Source organism: Talpa occidentalis, unplaced genomic scaffold (assembly GCF_014898055.3).
Source record: "Talpa occidentalis isolate TD23 unplaced genomic scaffold, MPIMG_talOcc4v2.1 talOcc4.3, whole genome shotgun sequence".
NCBI lineage: Eukaryota > Metazoa > Chordata > Mammalia > Eulipotyphla > Talpidae > Talpa > Talpa occidentalis.
Window position 1 is genome coordinate 115282314 of NW_023603184.1, and position 18932 is coordinate 115301245.

Below are 18932 nucleotides of genomic sequence, written 5' to 3' on the forward strand. Positions count from 1 at the left end.
AAGGTGCATTTCGAAGATGAAGCCCCAGAATGGAAGGCGTGTGCCCAGGTCAAAGGCGGAATGTGGGAGGAATTAGCAATAATGACAAAGAAAAGTAAATAGGTGAAATAAAATAAGGAAATGATTACCACTAGGACAAACAAAAGTAAGAAAGCAGATGCAACTGTAGTACTCTGCAAAACTGAATAATATCTGCATAGAGGAAAGAGAGAAAATCGCAGGGTAGTGTTGAAAGAGCTAGTTTCTCATTTATCATAACGTTAAACTGTGCTCTCTAAAACTGTGATAGCCAAAGGTAATAATGTATGTAAATATTTATAGATATGGAGATATATAAATCATGTAAAGGGAAAAAGTCCAAAGTGATTGTATTTGGAGAGATTAACTCAAAAAAATACAGAGTGGAGAAAGAAACTATATTTTTTCTATAGGCCTTGTAGTAACTTTTACCTTTAAATCATGAGCTTTAATAACATTAAAACTAAATTTAAAAAAAGACACAAATTTGAGTATGAGAACTGATATATTTCCTAGCAACTCATTTGAAGTTAGATGATATTTAAGATTCTCAACAGCATTCTGCTGATTCAAGGGAGTCCAATAATTGGTTTCAAAATACGCTCAATCCCTGATTTTGGAATTTTCTGGGTAGTGAGTACACATTCCAAGTATATCAGTCCCAAGAGATATTGGAAAGTGTTTTCAATGTTCATTTGTGTGCATATATCTCTTTATATGTTGGTCTTCTTAGCAGAGCTGAGAACATTTTGTTATTTTTAGTAGTGTGAAAGCACTCACCTAGATAGCTGAAAGCAACAGCTCCTAACAGGAATACCCTTAAGGCACAAAAACCTTCTGATGGCTACTCTTGTTCCAGAAAGTCCTCACACAACAACCAGTGAGCATCTGACCGCTGCTTCTTTGCTCTGTGCCTGGAATAGATCTTCCTCCTCAGTCTGCAGTCTCCACTAGAGTAAAAATGAATTAGTCTCCAGCATTAGCTCTTGGAATGAGAGCTGAATTTTAAGGCAGCACCATAGAGTGATGTAGCCAAGGAAGACCAGGTTTCTTATAACAGGGATTGATAAGGGAGATGAGGAAGGGATATTTCTATGTGGTTTTTCTTGTACCATACATGTTGTTTGGAAGCATGTATGTTTATATTGTCTCCTCCCTGGAGTATAAGTTCATCAAGATTTTTTTTAAGTATTTCTTCATGCCTTGGAAATGTATAAAGGCTCATACATGATTTAATGGATATGACCTTTTTATTGACACAATTGTAGTTTGCTATACAATCCTTGAGAACCTAAACAATTTTTAACAAACAGCTGATTTCAGATAAGAGGAGGGGTGTACATTTCCAAAAATGAATTTAAAATGTGACCATATGGCAACTAATTCAGGTCATTCAGATCAAAGATACTATGTATCAATAGATTATAAACCTCACCCATCATGTGTTTATACAATCTGTTCAGTCCTCACAGAAGGCCATGCACAGGGGGAAATTTAATGAATGTAGTTGAGAGTGATTTCAATCCTTGAATCCACTTGGTCGGTGAAGAACCAACCATTCCATTCCCTTTTGTGAAATTATGACATGTTTTTCTATTGAATGCTTACCAGAAATGTTGCAGTGTGAAAGCTACAAGCGAAGGATGATGGCCGTCATGTCCTTAGAAGTAATTTGCTTAGCAAATAATAGATACTGGAAATACATTTTGGATGCAGGTGATATAAATGTTTTAATCTATCTTTTGCATATATTGTTTTATGTATATTATATTTAGTCAATTACTTTAAAATGTATTTTTAATTGTGGAAGAAATGTTTTACTTGATTTAAATCTGTTTTTCTTTATTCTAAGTTCTCTTCCTTTACCTGATAATCTATTTTCCATGTGGAAGCTGCACAGGAGCAAAAAACTATATAAATTCCATTTCTCCAGAAGTTTGCCAGCTTCACACTGATCTTAAATTACTTAACCATGCAACCTCATTTTCTTTCACTTAGAAATTAACCCTATTATTTATTTCACAATTTAATGGTTAAAAATAGGTGTAATGGTGTCAGGCTGGATTTGTAAACTAGCTCTGCATTTAGAATTTAGGCTAATTGTTTACCTTCCCTAAACCTAAATTCCTCAGTAATAAAATGGTTCCTAAGCTGCCATGTAGAAAAATAATTAAATTACAATCATTGGGCAAAAGTTACAAGCCATTTCATTTAAATATATGGAAGAACATACTAGAAAGTAGAGCTTTTATTTTTAAAAAAATTCCAAATACCTATAGATTCTGGCCATGCTATTCTTTTGAGCATATGAGAATGCTCTTTGCCCTGGCTCTTCCCTCTCCCTGAAATGTTCTTCCCCACATATCTGAGTGGCCAACACCCTCGTTTCTCAAACTGTTGTTCAGTGAGCTTTGTAAATCAAGTGGGGCTCTGCTTAATGTGTGATTATATTTGCTTCAGGCCCTAAGTTGATGAGGCAGGTATCATCTGGAATATTACTGGTAGCAGAAAGCTGATTGCAGAGAAGAGAAAGGAAGGTTTTTCACCAAAAACAAGTCTCAGTTTCAAAGTGAGGCTGGCCATGATTGGAAAAGGGAATTGGAAATTAAAAGAATGTTGTTTGGAGAGAGAAAAACAAAATTTTAAAAATGATTCCTATCTTAATAAGAGTTATTCTGAAAATAACACTGTCCAGTATAATTTTAGGAAAGGATGGAAATTGTCTGATATAGTGGCCATAACTGTAATGTGAATGCACATGAGATGCTCCATAATATTTGTTGATTGAATGAACAAATGAAAAATTTATTATCGGTAGCCTCCCAGTATGTTCCTAGACTCACCAAAAGATCTGTGTGCAAATAGTAAACCATAAACAAATGAGGGAGGTTTCATTTCAGGTAGATAAATAATTTTGCTTAAATAATGCCCTGATCATATGCATAACATTTCCCAGCATTTCATGTGTACTCTATAATGTGTTCTTTTCTTTCAGGTTTAACTGTTGAGATTTTTATCATGCCCAATGGTGTGCATCTTCGAACCAGTCATAATTAATGAGGCTAATGTTGCTTTTTTCTACTAAATTTGGCACTTTATTTTTTTTCAGCTAATTACATAACTAATGGCTAAAATATAATAAAATCCTCAAGTGATTACAAAAATTTGATGCAATAACCAAAACTGAACTCTACCATGTGGTGGCTTAAAGACATTATTTATCAAATATCTTATGCCAAAATTCATTGTTTCGAAAAACGTAAGCCAAAATTCATTGGCTTAGGGTTACCAATAGGAATTGTAAGATTGTGTGCCATGAAAATCAGAATCAAATATATGAACAGTAAGACCTTCCCACATTATAGACAAGACAGAAAAGTGTATTCGTGCACTGTAGTTTATAAATGTTTTTATAGAATTATATGGCAAAACCCATGAACACTTTTAATCCTATCATGATAAGTTGACCACAAATGGTTACAAATAATTCATGTTTTTCCTTCATCTCTTGATTGCAGGTACCATTCCTGCCTTAATCAATCTATTAAAAAGTTCCAAAATAAATTTACAGTGCAAAACAGTTGGGTTATTGAGTAATATCTCAACCCATAAGAAGATAGTGCATGCTATAGTAGAGGCAGGAGGCATTCCAGCTCTCATCAACCTGCTGGTTTCTAATGAGCCTGAACTACACTCTCGCTGTGCTATCATCCTTTATGATATTGCTCAACATGAAAACAAGGATGTTATTGCCAAATATGTAAGTTTTGGTCATAAAACATTATTTAAAAAAAAACATCATTTTCACTGAAAATAATCCCTCATATGGAAGCTGGAAAGATACATACCAAGGTTATTATTCAGTGACAAAATTCTAAGATTGAAGAACTCCCCTAACAATGAGGATGGCAAGAGCAAGGCTGCCACAATCTCAGGGGTGCCAGAAGAAAACAGTAAGAGCAGGACAGTTTCAGAACTAGCACAGCAGAGTTCTATGACTCTCCTATCCCCAAGTCCCACAGGGCAACAGAGTGGCCAGTGGCCTTTTGATAGCAACAAGTAAGCAAGCCTGCTCTTTGTCTAGAGGGAGATGCTACCATTCCATTCAAGCTTGCTCGCTACATGAAAATCCTGGGCTGTGGCCCTAGTAAAAGAGCTGTTTCAGTCTTAATAACACCCACTATATAGGTGAGAATGAAAAAGGCCCAAGGAAGATTGTTTCTCAAGTAAACTATCTGGCAAAACTATATCCGGGGATAATATGGAAGGCAGGCTAAGTGTTTACTTAACTCTAGGGGGTGCAGTTGCTTGCTGTTTATGAGAAGCTATTTATTACAGCAAACACTACCATTCTGGCTATCAGTGTAATCTAATTGTGCAGCAGAAAGAAATAGATGAAAAAAATTTTTGAACACCAAGCATTCCTTGCCATGCTGTATTTCCTCAAGTAAAATTCACCATGTTATTTTTGCTAATGTCGTAATATATCTAATAGCGATATAATATATCTAATAGATATAATAAGATTTAGCATTATAAAATGTACATTATAAAATGTATTTAGCAGTATTTATACTGCTAAATAACATTTAGCAGTATAAAATGTACATTTTGGCTAATGTCATACTTCTGATCTGAATTCTATCTTATCTGAAATTGTGGTCTCTCTTTTTGTTGTAGTCTCATGTTTAATTTGGTTTTCCATCTTTTTAAAGTTTTATGAGTCATTTTATCTTTTGTTGGTTGGTTATCCATCATTTGGAACATATCCGAGAAGTGCAGAACCCCCAGAATTAGTTGCTCATTGGTCTTAATCACTCAGACTTTGTAATCTCCAGTGTTCTCATAATTACCCAGAGTTATATAAATGTGTTCTGTGTATACAATATATTTAGGTTTGGCTTTGTTGTGCAGTTTTCTTTATTATAGCTCATTTACATTTATTGTTGTGACATGTTACATCTTAATTCTATTATTTGTGATTTTTAAACTTTGGTATTATCAATGCTTTTTTTTTTCTTTATCTTTAAAATCTAAGACTTATATATCAATGTTAGTTACCTATTTTTCCTAGGACTTGAAGCTGTACCTTTTCAGCACGTACATTCCTCTCTTTTATTTTTGAAATATTTTCTTGAATTCATTCAGACCTTGAAATATATTTTCTGTAGTATTTTTTCAGTTCATTCACACAATTACTGATTGAAAACTAAGAGCTTTTTTTATATGGCAGATTCTATTCTTGATGCTGGGGTTGTATCATTGAGTGACACAGACAAAATCCCAGCCTTCATGGAATTTTTATTCTAGTTGGAGGTGATAGTTTCTGTTTATCTTTCTTAATATTCTTGCATTATTCATGTTAGTAGGAAGAAATGTATTTTCAGTCTAATTAAGAATAATGTTTTGTATTGCACAAATATAATTACCAATTACTAGTGCAATATCTACAATGGCAAATATATTTAAATGGATCCTGTAGTCATATAACCTCTAGTTGTTTTGCTTTTTAGATATTTATCAAATATTATAGTTATCTTGCAGTCTCAAATTATTTTGTTATAAAGGAAACTATTTTAAAATATATTTATCAATTTTCACCTTAATGTTATATAAGATATGCTCAAAAGTTATATTAACTACTGTATCAGTAGACACATTTCTTTAGAGGCAATCGTTCTCTTCGAATTAAGTGATACTTAAGAAAGATTATAGACATGTATTCTTAAATAAAGATTGCATGTATCTTAAAGAAACTTCATTATAATTACATTTTTTATTTTCAGAATGGAATCCCAGCTCTGATAAATCTCTTGAAGGTAGACATAGAAGATGTGCTAGTAAACGTGATGAGCTGTATACGGGTGTTATGTATGGGAAATGAAAGCAATCAAAGAGCAATGAGAGACCATAAAGGCATCCAATATCTTATAACTTTTCTGAGTTCTGATTCAGGTGAGCCTCTTTCTCTCTATTATTTTATTTATTTGTTTGTTTGTTTTTTAAGATTTATTTATTTATGCATACAAGAACTGGGGTAAAGGCCAGAGGTGTGGGCAGTAAGAGGATTCACCAGAGACAGAGTGGGGAACAGCACAGGCAAATTGACTGAACTATACTGCTAAAGGGAGCATCGGGTGAGCCAAGAGAGGTCTGCTGCACCATGTGGGATGGAACTCGTGCTGCAGTGGCTGTGGATAACTTCATTGTGCTGCACCTTAACCCCCTGCACCACCAGGGAGGCCCTCCCTATTATTTTATTTAAATTTTATTTTTATATTCCCCATACAATTACAACCCCCTTATTTTGACCCCAATCCCTCCTTTCCTCGCTTTCCACCCCCCATAGAGTGTCTCCGGTTCATAGTTGTTTGTGGATTTTGATATTTTCTTTCTTATAGTTATTCATTTTCCTGGTCCCTTATTTAAGTTTTCTAGATTCCTGCTATGAGTGAGACCATCCGGTATTTTTCTTTTTCTTTCTGGCTTATTTCACTGGCATGATCCCTTCCAGCTCCTTCCATGTTGCTGCAAATTGCATGTGTTTATCTTTTTTGAATGCTGAGTAATTTTCCATGGTATATATGTACCACATCTTCTTGATCCAGTCATCTATTTTGGGACATTTGGGTTGTTTTCAAAGCTTAGCTATTGAGCGCTGGGCTGCGAAGCTGCCCCGCAGCCTCTGCAGTGCCGGTTTGATGCCCTGCCACCGGCGAGGGTCCCACACAGCGCGACAGACCTCTCCTGCTGCGCCTGCTGCTCCCCTCCCTATTATTTTAAAGCAATCAGTTATATTAAGTGAAGAAACACAGGTTTGGACTCATTCTATCTAATTAGGATTTATCTTAGATGAGTAGTTATTTTAGAATGGGTCTTGACAATATAATCTAAATATCTGGAACACTTAAATTTAAACTGCTGGGTTTTTTAAAGAAATTTATTCTCAAAAGCATGATTTTGCAATATGGAAGTTAATGATATGCTGAATTTTGATATTCTTAATTTTCAAAAGATTTCTCTAATTGGTTCTTGAATTCATTTGAAGATGTACTGAAAGCTGTATCTTCTGCTACAATTGCCGAGGTTGCACGTCACAACAGGGAAGTTCAGGATGCTATGGCAATGGAAGGAGCCATCCCTCCTCTGGTGGCTCTTTTCAAGGGGAAGCTTAGTGTCCAATTGAAGGGCGCAATGGCTGTGGAATCACTGGCAAATAAAAACCCTAATATACAAAAAGCATTTCTGGAAAAATCACTAACTAAGTATCTCTTAAAACTCCTGAAGGTAGGAAACTCTCATTTTTCTTAGACAAAAATATTCAATATTGCATTTTGCTAAGTGAAAAGAAAACTGAACCAATTCTGCAATAAACATTTTATAAAACATACATTCTTACAGTCCAATTATCATGAGTGGAATATTTTTTTAATAGGCATTTCAAATAGATGTTAAGGAACAAGGAGCTGTAGCACTTTGGGCCTTGGCAGGACAAACACTGAAACAACAAAAGCATATGGCAGAACAGATTGGATACAACTTTATAATAAATATGCTTTTGTCACCATCAGCTAAAATGCAGTATGTTGGTAAGTTATTTTCTACACATGTCTGAAGAATATAGAGCAAGGCAAGTCTTTTGAATGTCAGACATGTTTCTTGCTTTTCTTTCCCAGGCGGTGAGGCAGTCATAGCTCTAAGTAAGGACAGCAGGATGCATCAAAATCAAATATGTGAAGGGAATGGAATCGCACCATTGGTTCGCTTACTAAGGATTAGTAAAATTGCAGAAGGCACTCTTCTGAGTGTCATCAGAGCAGTGGGATCCATTTGTATTGGTTAGTACATTGTCAATTTTCAAAATATCAGTAAGATAAAAGACTTACCTTTTTCCTTTCTATCCCACTATTAGAACTCTAAAACATTTTTAATCTATAAAAGCCTATTAGAATTTTTTCTGTCTCCAAAGATAAAGTAGTGTCATTAAGAGTTTTAGATTGGTCTTGCTCTTGAACTCTGGTTAGAAAGGGAAATGAGGACAGAGAGCCTTATTTTTAAGAGAAAGATATTTCTTCTTCTGAATCAAGAACTATACATTTTTGAAGATACAGAAGAGTCTCCCATGCTGGGACACATTTTTTAATTCCAATCTCTTTCCATAATGATTCTTTGTTTATGAAGTGGCCGGTAGGTTCATTTGTTCCTTTCATTGAAAAGGAATTGATATTTTGGGATATCTGAAAAGTGTGAAAAGTCTGTAATTGACTACTGAGGTATTAAAAATCAAAATTTGTGTTCTTGTTTTGTTTGTCATAAATTAGTTGTCCATACATGTGTGGTTTTATTTCTGGGACCTCAGTTCTGTTCCATAGATCTGTGTGTATGTTTTCATTGCAATATCAATTTAAGACCTACCTCTAGCTTCTTCACACTTTGAAATCTCCCTACCAACCTCTTTTTTACCTACTCTGGAATAAATCTTTTTATGTGCTTCAATTTTACATTTCTGTGCCTCTATTAAAGGTCTACTTGCACAATACTGCAGTCATGATTTAAAAAGTTGCTTCCCTATAAAATATAAACTCCTCAAAAGCAAAGATTCAAATACTTCTTTATATCTATCTATCTATCTATCTATCTATCTATCTATCTATCTATCTATCTATCTATCTATCTATCTATCTATCTATCTATCTAAAGAACAGGTTTATTAGGGAAAGGGACAGGTTTGTTGAGAGAGACCTGCATAGTTGAGGAGAGCTGCCTCTACTGAGGGAGGTCAGTGAAGAGAAGTCCTGGCCTGTTACAGGTCACAGGCAGGCAGGGAGGCTGCTGCCTTGCAGAGAGGAGAGAACTGGTAAAGAAAGGCACCTGCATAGTCACAGGTGGGCAGTGGGAGTTCTGCTCAAATATCTCTTTTTTTTTTTTTTTTTTTTAATGAAATGAGTTCTAACAAACTTCAGAGGTAAATGCAGTTTGTAGGCATTCTGCACTACACACTCTCTTGAGGGTTCTCCTAACTCCTATCTTGACTACCAAAAAAAAGACTGAAGATGAAACTATATTGACTTTTTTTTTTCATTTTAATCTGTCATTTTATTTTTTGTTTTTATTTTATTTTATATATTTTTCACATCATTTTTCATTTTGCACAATGTATGCATTTTCTTTTTTTTTTTAATATTAAATTTTATTTTTATATTCCCCCACAATTGCAAACGCCCCATTCTGACCCCAATCCTTCCCTCCCGCCCCCCACCCCCCAAAAAGTGTCTCTGGTTCATAGTTTTTTGTTGATTTTGATTTTCACTTTCTTATATTCATTTTCCTGGTCCCTTATTTAAGTTTTCTAGATTCCTGCTATGAGTGAGACCATCCGGTATTTTTCTTTTTCTTTTTGGCTTATTTCGCTGAGCATGATCCCTTCCAGCGCCATCCATGTTGCTGCAAATTGCATGTGTTTATCTTTTTTGAATGCTGAGTAATATTCCATGGTATATATGTACCACATCTTCTTGATCCAGTCATCTATTTTTGGGCATTTGGGTTGTTTCCAAAGCTTAGCTATTGTAAACAGTGCTGCTATAAACATAGGGGTGCAGGTGCTCTTTGGAATTGATGTTTCTGTGTCCTTTGGGTAAATACCTAGGAGTGGAATTGCTGGATCATATGGAAGCTCTATGTTTAGTAGGTCCAGAAATCTCCACACAGCTCTCCACAGTGGTTGGACCAGTTTGCACTCCCACCAACAGTGCACAAGAGTTCCTTTTTCTCCACATCCTCGCCAACATTTGTTGTTGCTAGTTTTTTTAATATGTGCCATTCTCACTGGTGTGAGATGGTATCTCATGGTAGTTTTGATTTGCATTTCCCTGATGACAAGTGATGTTGAACATTTTTTCATATGTCTGTTGGCCATTTGCATTTCCTCTTCAGAGAAGTTTCTTTTTAGCTCTTCTGCCCATTTTTTGACTGGATTATTTTCTTTGTTGTTGCTGAGTCTCATCAGCTCTTTGCAGATTTTTGTGATCAGTCCTTTATCATTAGTGTTGGGTGCAAAAATGTTCTCCCAGTTGGTGGGGTTTCTCTTTGTTTTTGTTATTGTCTCTTTTGCTGTGCAGAAGCTCTTTAATTTGATGTAGTCCCAGCTGTTTATCTTTGTCTTCACTATCACTGCTTTGGGTGATGTGTCTGTAAAGATGTCTTTGATGTGCAAATCCCGTAGTGTTTCGCCTATATTTCCTTCTATGTATTTTATGGTTTCAGGTCTTATGTCTAGTTCTTTAATCCATTTTGAGTTGATTTTTGTGTATGGTGTGAGGTAGTGGTCAAGCTTCATTCTTTTGCATGTAGCGACCCAGTTTTCCCAGCACCATTTATTGAACAAACTTTCTTTGCTCCAATGCATAGTCTTTGCTCCTTTGTCAAAGATTAGTTGACCATAAATCTGTGGGTTTATTTCTGGATTTTCTATTCGATTCCATTGGTCTGTATGTCTGTTCTTGTTCCAATACCATGCAGTTTTGATGATTATGGCTTTGTAGTATAGTTTGAAGTCTGGGAGTGTGATGCCTCCACTTCCTTCTTTTTTTTCAGTAGAGCTTTGGCTATTCGGGGTTTTTGGTGATTCCATATGAATTTCATCAATAATTGTTCTATTTCTTTGAAGAATGCCATTGAGATTTTGATTGGAATAGCATTGAATCTGTATATTGCTTTTGGTAGGATGGCCATTTTAATAATGTTTATTCTTCCAATCCATGAGCAGGGGATGTCTTTCCATTTCTTTGTGTCTTCTTCTATTTCTTTTAACAGTGTTTTATAGTTTTCTTTGTATAGGTCCTTTACCTCTTTTGTTAGATTTATTCCCAAATATTTGATTTTTTTTGTTTCGATAATAAAAGGGGTGGTTTTTTTGATTTCTTCTTCTTCAGATTTATTGTTTGTGTATAGGAAGGCTACTGACTTTTGCGTGTTGATTTTGTATCCTGCCACTTTACTGAATTGATTGATGAGTTGAATTAGTTTTTCTGTGGAGATTTTGGGGTTCTCTATGTATATTATCATATCATCTGCAAATAGTGATAGTTTGACTTCTTCTTTTCCTATTTGGATTCCTTGGATGTCTTTCTCTTGTCTTATTGCTCTGGCTAGGACTTCCAGTATTATATTGAAAAGCAGTGGTGAGAGTGGACATCCTTGTCTTGTTCCAGATCTTAATGGAATTGCTTTCAGCTTTTCACCATTGAGAATGATACTGGCTGTTGGCTTGTCATAGATGGCCTTTATGATGTTGAGGTATGTTCCTTGTATCCCAAGAATTTCAAGGGCTTTTATCATGAATGGGTGTTGCACTTTGTCGAAAGCTTTCTCAGCATCTATTGATATTATCATATGGTTTTTATATTTCTTTTTGTTGATGTGTTGGATAACGTTGATTGATTTTCGGATGTTAAACCATCCTTGTGCCCCTGGAATGAATCCAACTTGGTCGTGGTGAATTATCTTATGGATACATTGTTGGATTCTGATAGCTAAAATTTTATTGAGGATTTTTGCATCAGTGTTCATTAGGGAGATTGGCCTATAGTTTTCCTTTTTTGTGTTGTCCTTATTCGGTTTTGGTATTAGTGTAATATTGGCTTCATAGAACGTGTTTGGTATTGTCCCTTCCTTCTCAATTTTTTGGAAGAGTTTGTGAAGGATAGGCACTTATTCGTCTCTGAATGTTTGGTAGAATTCATTTGTAAATCCATCAGGTCCTGGGCTTTTGTTTTTGGGGAGGTTTTTGATTACCATTTCAATTTCGCTGCTTGTAATTGGTCTGTTTAGGTGTTCTATTTCTTCTTTATCTAGCTTTGGGTGATTGTAGAGTTGTAGGAATTTGTCCATCTCCTCTAGATTGTTGAACTTGTTTCCATATAACTGTTCATAGTAGTTACTGATTATTCTTTTGATTTCTGCTGTGTCCGTTGTGATTTCTCCTCTTTCATTTGTGATCCTGTTTATTTGTGCTTTCTCCCTTTTTTCCTTTGTGAGCCTGGCTAGGGGTTTGTCTATTTTATTTATTTTTTCAAAGAACCAGCTCTTGGTTTCATTGATCTTTTGGATTGTTTTTTTAGTTTCAATTTCATTTATTTCTGCTTTGGTTTTTATTATTTCTTTTCTTCTACTGGTTTTGGGGTTTTTTTGTTGTTCTTTTTCTAGATCTTTGAGCTTCGAGATTAGGTTGTTTCTTTGAGTTCTTTCTTGTTTTTTGATGTGAGCTTCTATTGCTATATATTTTCCTCTTATTACTGCTTTTGCTGCATCCCATACATTTAGGATATTGGTGTCCTCCTTGTCATTCAATTCAAAGAATTTTTTAATTTCTTCTTTGATCTCCTCGTTAGTCCAGTGGTCTTCCAGTAGTGTGGCTTTTAATCTCCATGAGGTAGGATAGTTCCTTGCCTTCTTTTTATGATTTATTTCTAGTTTGATGCCTTCGTGGTCAGAAAAGATGGTTGGTATGATTTCAATCTTGGTGTATCTGTTGATGTTTGTCTTGTGCCCCAGTATGTGATCGATCCTGGAGAATGATCCGTGTGCGCTTGAGAAAAATGTGTACTCCGTTTTTTTTGGGTTTAGTGTTCTATAGATGTCTGTTAAGCCCAAATGCTCTAAGTCCTTATTTAGAGCTTTAGTTTCTTTACTTATTTTTTGTCTTGTTGATCTATCCATTGTTGATAGTGGTGTGTTGAAGTCTCCCACTACGTATGTGTTTTCTCTGATGTCTGTTTTCAGAGAGGACAACAGTTGTCTGATATATTTTGGTGCTCTTTCGTTTGGTGAGTATATGTTAATGAGTGTTATTTCTTCTTGAAGTATTGTCCCCTTGATCATAATGTAGTGACCATTGGGGTCTCTTTTTATTTTTTTGAGTTTGAAGTCTGTTTTATCTGATATAAGAATAGCTGTTCCTGCTTTCTTTTTTGGCCCATTTGCTTGTAGGATTGTTTTCCATCCTTTGACTTTGAGCCTATTTTTATCTTTTGTAGCTAAATGTGTTTCCTGGAGACAGCAAAAGGTTGGGTTTTGTTTCTTAATCCAGGCTGCAACTCTGTGTCTTTTTATTGAAGAGTTTAGTCCATTTACATTTAGAGTTAATATTGATATGTTAGCATCTGTATTTGCCATTATGTTTGTCTTTCCTTTGATTTTATTTATTCTTTTAATAACTTTTTTTTTTTTTTTTTTGGTCTTCTTTCGTTGTTATTCGTCCCTCTGAGGTTCTGGCTTTAGGATTCCTTGTAGTATTTTTTGGAGTGGGGGTTTATTCGTAATGAAATTCCGGAGTTTCTCTTTGTCTGGGAAGGTCCATATTCTTTCTTCATGGAGGAAAGAGAGCTTTGCGGGATAGAGTATTCTTGGTTGGCATCTGTTTTCTTGGAGTCTGTTGACTATGTCCCTCCACTCTCTCCTTGCCCGTAGTGTTTCTTCAGAGAAGTCTGATGTCAGCCTGATTGGTTTTCCTTTGAATGTTATCTGTTTCTTCCCTCTTGTCAACTTCATTATTTTTTCCTTGTCCTGGATTCTTGGGAGCTTTACTATTATGTGTCTTGCTGTGTTTTTCCTTTCGTCGTGGAAGTTTGGTGTTCTTCTTGCTTCTTGTATATCAATTTTCAGCTCCTTCTTCGCATTTGGGAAGTTCTCTTCAATTATCTCCTGGAATATTTTCTCTGTTCCTACATCTCTCTCCTCTCCTTCTGGAATTCCTATAACTCTTATATTTCCTTTCCTCATGGAGTCAGATAGTTCCCGAAGTCTTTCTTCATTCTTTTTCCTTCGTACTTCTCTTTCCTTTTCTGTTTTGGTTCTTTTTATTTCTGTGTCTTCAAGAGAACTTATTCGTTCTTCCATTTCATCTATTCTGCTTTCCTTGCTTTTCCCGGAGTTCTTTAGTTCCTCCATTAATTCTTTGATCTCCTGCATTTCTTTTACTTCCCTCTTTAGGGACTCAATTTCATTCTTCTGACCATTGTTTTCCCTCTTTAGGGACTCAATTTCCTTCTTCTGATCTATCACTTTTTTAATCATGGCAATTTTAAATTCTCTTTCTGGAAGGCTCAGAAGTTCTTCCAAATTGCTGTCGTTGCAATCTGGGGAGTGGTTTTCTTTTTGTGGTGTGCTTCTTTCCTGAGGAGTTGTTAGGTTGCGTGTGGTTCTTCTACTCCCTACTGTCTGTTTTCTAATTTGTCGTATGCGTTGGGACACTGTGTTGCTCGGACTGACTGACATCTTGGGTGAACTTCTCCGCTCCCCTCTGGCTCTTCCAGGAGCCATCTCTGTCTTCTGGGGGAGCTTTCTGCTGGTTTTAGGCAGTTTTTACTGAAGAAATGTCCCTGTTCTCAAATAGCGAAGCGGGACGCAGTCCCTGCGCCTCCGGTTTCAGGCACACTCTTCTGCGCACCCGGTCTGCCCCGGACGTGGGTGCCTGCTCCCTCTGTGGGCTCAGACTGCTGGTCGGAAGGGGCCTGGCGTGGAATAACTTCCCGGCTGGCCACTGGGTCCTCCAGAAGCCTTCTGCCCTTTTCAAGCAGTCTTAAGAAATTTCCTGTTTTATGGGGTGTTAGTGACTTTTTTTTCCTGGTCGCTAGGTGGCGCCAGAGATCTCTCCTATTGTCCTTGGGGGGCTGTTTTTCGCCTCCCCCCACCCCGTGGGACAGGGAACAGAGCGGGAATGGTAGGGTACACCTCAACAGCTTTGGGGTGCTGTGTCTGCCTTGTGCCCCACCGTTGTGGAGAACCCACGCCCCGAATTTTCGTGCCCCGGGTCTCAGTTCAAAGCCCTCAGTTCCAGGACGCGGGCTGTAGCCCAGTTCAGTGGCGCGGGAATGGCGCCTTTTGCACTGCTCCCGTGCCTGGGCGCCTGGTTCCTGCTTACTCAGGGAGGGACCTTTACCTCAGTGAGGACCTCCGCGCGTCTCCCCGCAAGCCTAGGTCGTCTCCCCGCAAGCCTAGGTCGCAGGCGCGGGGACCTGGGCAGCCGCGATCCCGGTCCGCGTTTTCTTTTCAAGCGCGCCAAGCACGCCGCTTTCCGCGCAAGCTTACCGGCAGCCCGGGCTGTGTGCGCGTCTCCCGGGGTCTTTGTTCTTCTCTAATGGCTCCTGGAGCCGTTCGCTCACCGCCACGGCGAATCCTGCAGGGTTCGCCTCAGCTCCCGTTCACGGGGTGTGGTGGCTGCAATAGTTCCTTTCCACTCACAGTCCCGCTTGCTGCGTCGTTTGTTCTTGTTGGCCGTTTTGGTTTGTTGCTTTCCTCCTCTCTGCGGGTCGGAGAGTGCCGCCTCTGTGGGCGGGGGAGGGGAGCAGGGTTCTGCGCTTCCCTCCCTTCTAGTCCTCTTTTATGGCCACTTTCTTCTTCGGGCAGTTTGCTGGCGTCACCCGTTTATCTTCTGTGTCCCAGTTCTCTCTGGGACCTGCCGCTTTTCCTCCCTATTAACTTTTTTTAATGGGAGATCTTACTCGCAGCGTCTCCTCGCCGCCATGTTGCTCCGCCCACTCTCAAATACCTCTTTTTAGCCCTATTTTATACTTCAGTGCTGGTACATTAGGCATTCAATAAAGAATATTCATGTAATAAGTGTTTAAGTTTGTTGCCAGGTGGCTAGTGGGAGACAAGGGTCAAAGGAACTAAAGTTTTCTTTGCTCCTTCTATTTCCACAATTCCCTCAAACTTCCCCAGATCATAGTTAGTAAGTGGTTTCTCTTCCTTGTTCTTGAGAGGACAATCTTGTATTTATATTTAAGCATATAAACTCATATGTACTGTGCTGTTTATTGGCAAAATAATGGAATTATAATTGTCTTGTAGAAAGAGATTACTTATGTTTCTCTATTAAATTAGGCCTAAAATTTAAAGTATCAGTATTATGTTATGAAAGGAGAGAGTACGCTTATCATTTTCCTATGTAGAGTTAAGGAAACCGGAAATTTTAGTCAGGTAACTTACTCTACAGATTTTTATAAAAACAAAATTTTTAATGGAAAACAATAGCACTTACATATTTATGTACCTAACACAAAAAATTCTTCAACAAATGATAGCTATTATTATTCCTTGCTAATCTAGCTTTTTTTTTTTTAAGAAAAAACTTCTATTATTTTTCCTATAACATGGATACAATTAACTCTAGTAGGGCAGTGCTCAATACTATTTAGGTCTCACCTTAGGTTCTTTAATCTATTTCATTGTTTGTAACATGATGGTGCACATTCATTCTAATAACTAGGAAACTAAAACTGGATCTTATACTAACAAATTTAATACTCAATATTGACGTAACTTACAAAAATGTAAGAAACACATGGACTTCAATGTTAAGAATTTGGACTTACATATAAAGAAAGCTTACATATAAACAAAGTTACTCATTTGTCCTAACATGAAGTGTTGTCACCAAAAGAAGCCCTCCCATAAATTTTAGCTCTATATAGATGATTCTCCCCCTTAAGATAAAAACCCCAGAAATCCCACCCCGAAAAAATTAACCTGATGGAAAACGAGAAATAAGAGAAACTCTTACCGAAATCATTTACCTCAGTAGTACTATTGTTTTAGTGAGTCTCAAAATTCTGTGACATGTATTTGGTCAAATTGTTTCTATTAAAAAGTGCTGATTTTAAAAACTGATGAATTAAAACTGCCACATACACACACATACACACACACACAGAAAAAACCCAGTGGTTCACAAAACATTCTCCTTTCCTCCTGAAGGTTTTTACGATGCATTGTTATCATTAAACAGTCTTACTATTAAACTTAAATGAACAAGTAAGACAAACAGTTCTGAGATACTTTTATCACCACTGATTAAGACTGGGGTGGCAGGTGTTGGGGATATTTATTTATCCCTCTGAGCTTTCTGAGCAGATCTGGTCACCTCCAGTTGCCTATTTCTTACATTTTGATGATGCCCAGAATAACTGACTCGTATCACAGCAAAATGGCCCAGAAGAGGATAGTGAGAGAAGTTCACTATGGTTCCTGGAACCATATCAATGATGGCAATGTCACAGATTTCAAGAATTTGGGACCATCTCCCCACTTTCTGCCCAAACAATGATCAATCTTCTCTTTCAGCACAGCAAACTTACAAGTAATGTGAACTATTTGAGAATCCAGCACAGGGCTATATCCAGCACTGATTTGCCTGGGTGGTTAGAATAATAACCTGAGCCTGTGAAGACAGCTTCATTGGTGGGTCATTTTTTGCTATCACCAGCCACACTGCCATAAGCACGTTGCTGATATTGAAGCCTACACTGTCCGCAAGAAGAATTTCACTCAAAGCTTCATGGTGAATTTCAACAGCCTTTGCTTCAGTTGTGACATTGACTGGTGACTATCATGCTAGGGTTCAGAACCCCACTCTCAACTGGGTCTGCAGAACAGTCCCAATACTACCAATTTTGTAGAATTCTCAGAGGGGCAGGTGCCTTGGCTTGTCAGATGGACCAGTTGGTGGTACAATGCAATCCAGACATTCAGGCTGCGTTGTTCCACTGGCATTGTCATCTTTATGAGTGACTTTCCATCCGCTGAACCAAGGTATGTTAGCGTTCAGCTCCAGCATGTTGTCACCATTCCAATCAGAAACTGGCACAAATGCTACTGTGTCAGGGTTGCAGCTAGTTTTCTTAATGGGGGTGCTAACATCTTTAGTTACTTCCTTGTGTCTCTTTTGACTATAGGGTGGTTCAGTGGAATCCATTTTGTAAACACCAACAATTAGTTGTTTCACCCAGTGTGTACGTCAGAGACATGTTTATTCTTGGTGATAGTGGCTTCAGATTCACCAACACCAGCAGCAACAATCAGAACAGCACAGCCAGTCTGAGATGTGCCTGTACCCATGTTTCAACAGTCACTGTGTCCTAGATCATCATGATGGTCACATAATACTGGTCTTGAACTGCCCTGGGTTCACTGTCAGGGTCATGTTTGCTTTCAGTTTATCCAAGACCCACACCTACTTGATGGAGGCTTTCTGATCTCAGCAGCCTCTTTCTTCAATTTTTATGGTTCTTTTGTAGATCAGATGAGCAGTAGAGTGGCAGACTTGCCTGAATAGATGTATCCAGTGATGACAATGTTCCATAGTCTCTACCTTTCCCACTTTGGCTTAGTTTAGCTATGGCTCTCACACCTGTGTTCTGGCAGCAAGCCTGTTGCCAAAAAGCAACAGTCTAGCACTTCTTACTGCTTTATTCTGTTACTTTTAGAAAACCATCCACACTCTAATATCAAGTTATATTTCACTTCACTGTTTCTATATGGAAAAAAAATCTTACTGACATGTAGATTCTTACAGGTGTCGCCCATACAAGCAATCCCATTAGTCAACAATATGTTGTAGATGAAAATGCCTTGCCAGTACTTATTCAGATTCTGAGAACTCACCCTTCTCCAGCTATTAAGGTATAAAGATTTTAAGATTTTTCTGATGTTAAAAAATTAACAAAAATAACTTGTATCTTATGTAAGTTCACAGGTATTATAAAGATATTAACCTTTAAAAAATTTAATGTAGTGCTTTTTTCTTACATTGTTAATTTTTGGACAATATTAACCTTTTAAACTCCATTCTGTTGTAAACAAAAGGGTTGCTGCAAAGATAGTAATATAGAAGTGATATTTAAATATGACTTCTTCAAACATCATGAGTCACGTCCTTACTCATGAAAGTTTTTTTCCTCAGATATTTGATCATTCACAGAATGTTTTTCCTTTCAGATATTGGTTGCTAAAGCTGGATAAGGATAATAGAAATGTATCATTTACAAAGCAAATTACTCAAATATAAGTGAATCCTTTCAGTGCTACCATCAAAACATCCCTACTTTCCACTAAGCAGGCTGTACTGGCTGATA

At 37.2% G+C, this 18932-nt stretch overlaps 1 protein-coding gene across 7 annotated transcripts in view; it reads left to right on the forward strand.

The window, feature by feature from the left end:
* The window catches only part of ANKAR (ankyrin and armadillo repeat containing), a 53617-nt gene that overhangs the window by 23627 nt on the left and 11058 nt on the right, over window positions 1–18932 (forward strand). For all 7 annotated transcript variants that reach the window (XM_054699926.1, XM_054699930.1, XM_054699924.1 and 4 more), the window contains 7 exons: window positions 1630–1734; window positions 3537–3778; window positions 5805–5973; window positions 7067–7305; window positions 7454–7607; window positions 7695–7856; window positions 18374–18480. In XM_054699926.1, coding sequence (XP_054555901.1) covers window positions 1630–1734; window positions 3537–3778; window positions 5805–5973; window positions 7067–7305; window positions 7454–7607; window positions 7695–7856; window positions 18374–18480 — 1178 coding nt within the window. The remainder of the gene's footprint in view (window positions 1–1629; window positions 1735–3536; window positions 3779–5804; window positions 5974–7066; window positions 7306–7453; window positions 7608–7694; window positions 7857–18373; window positions 18481–18932) is intronic.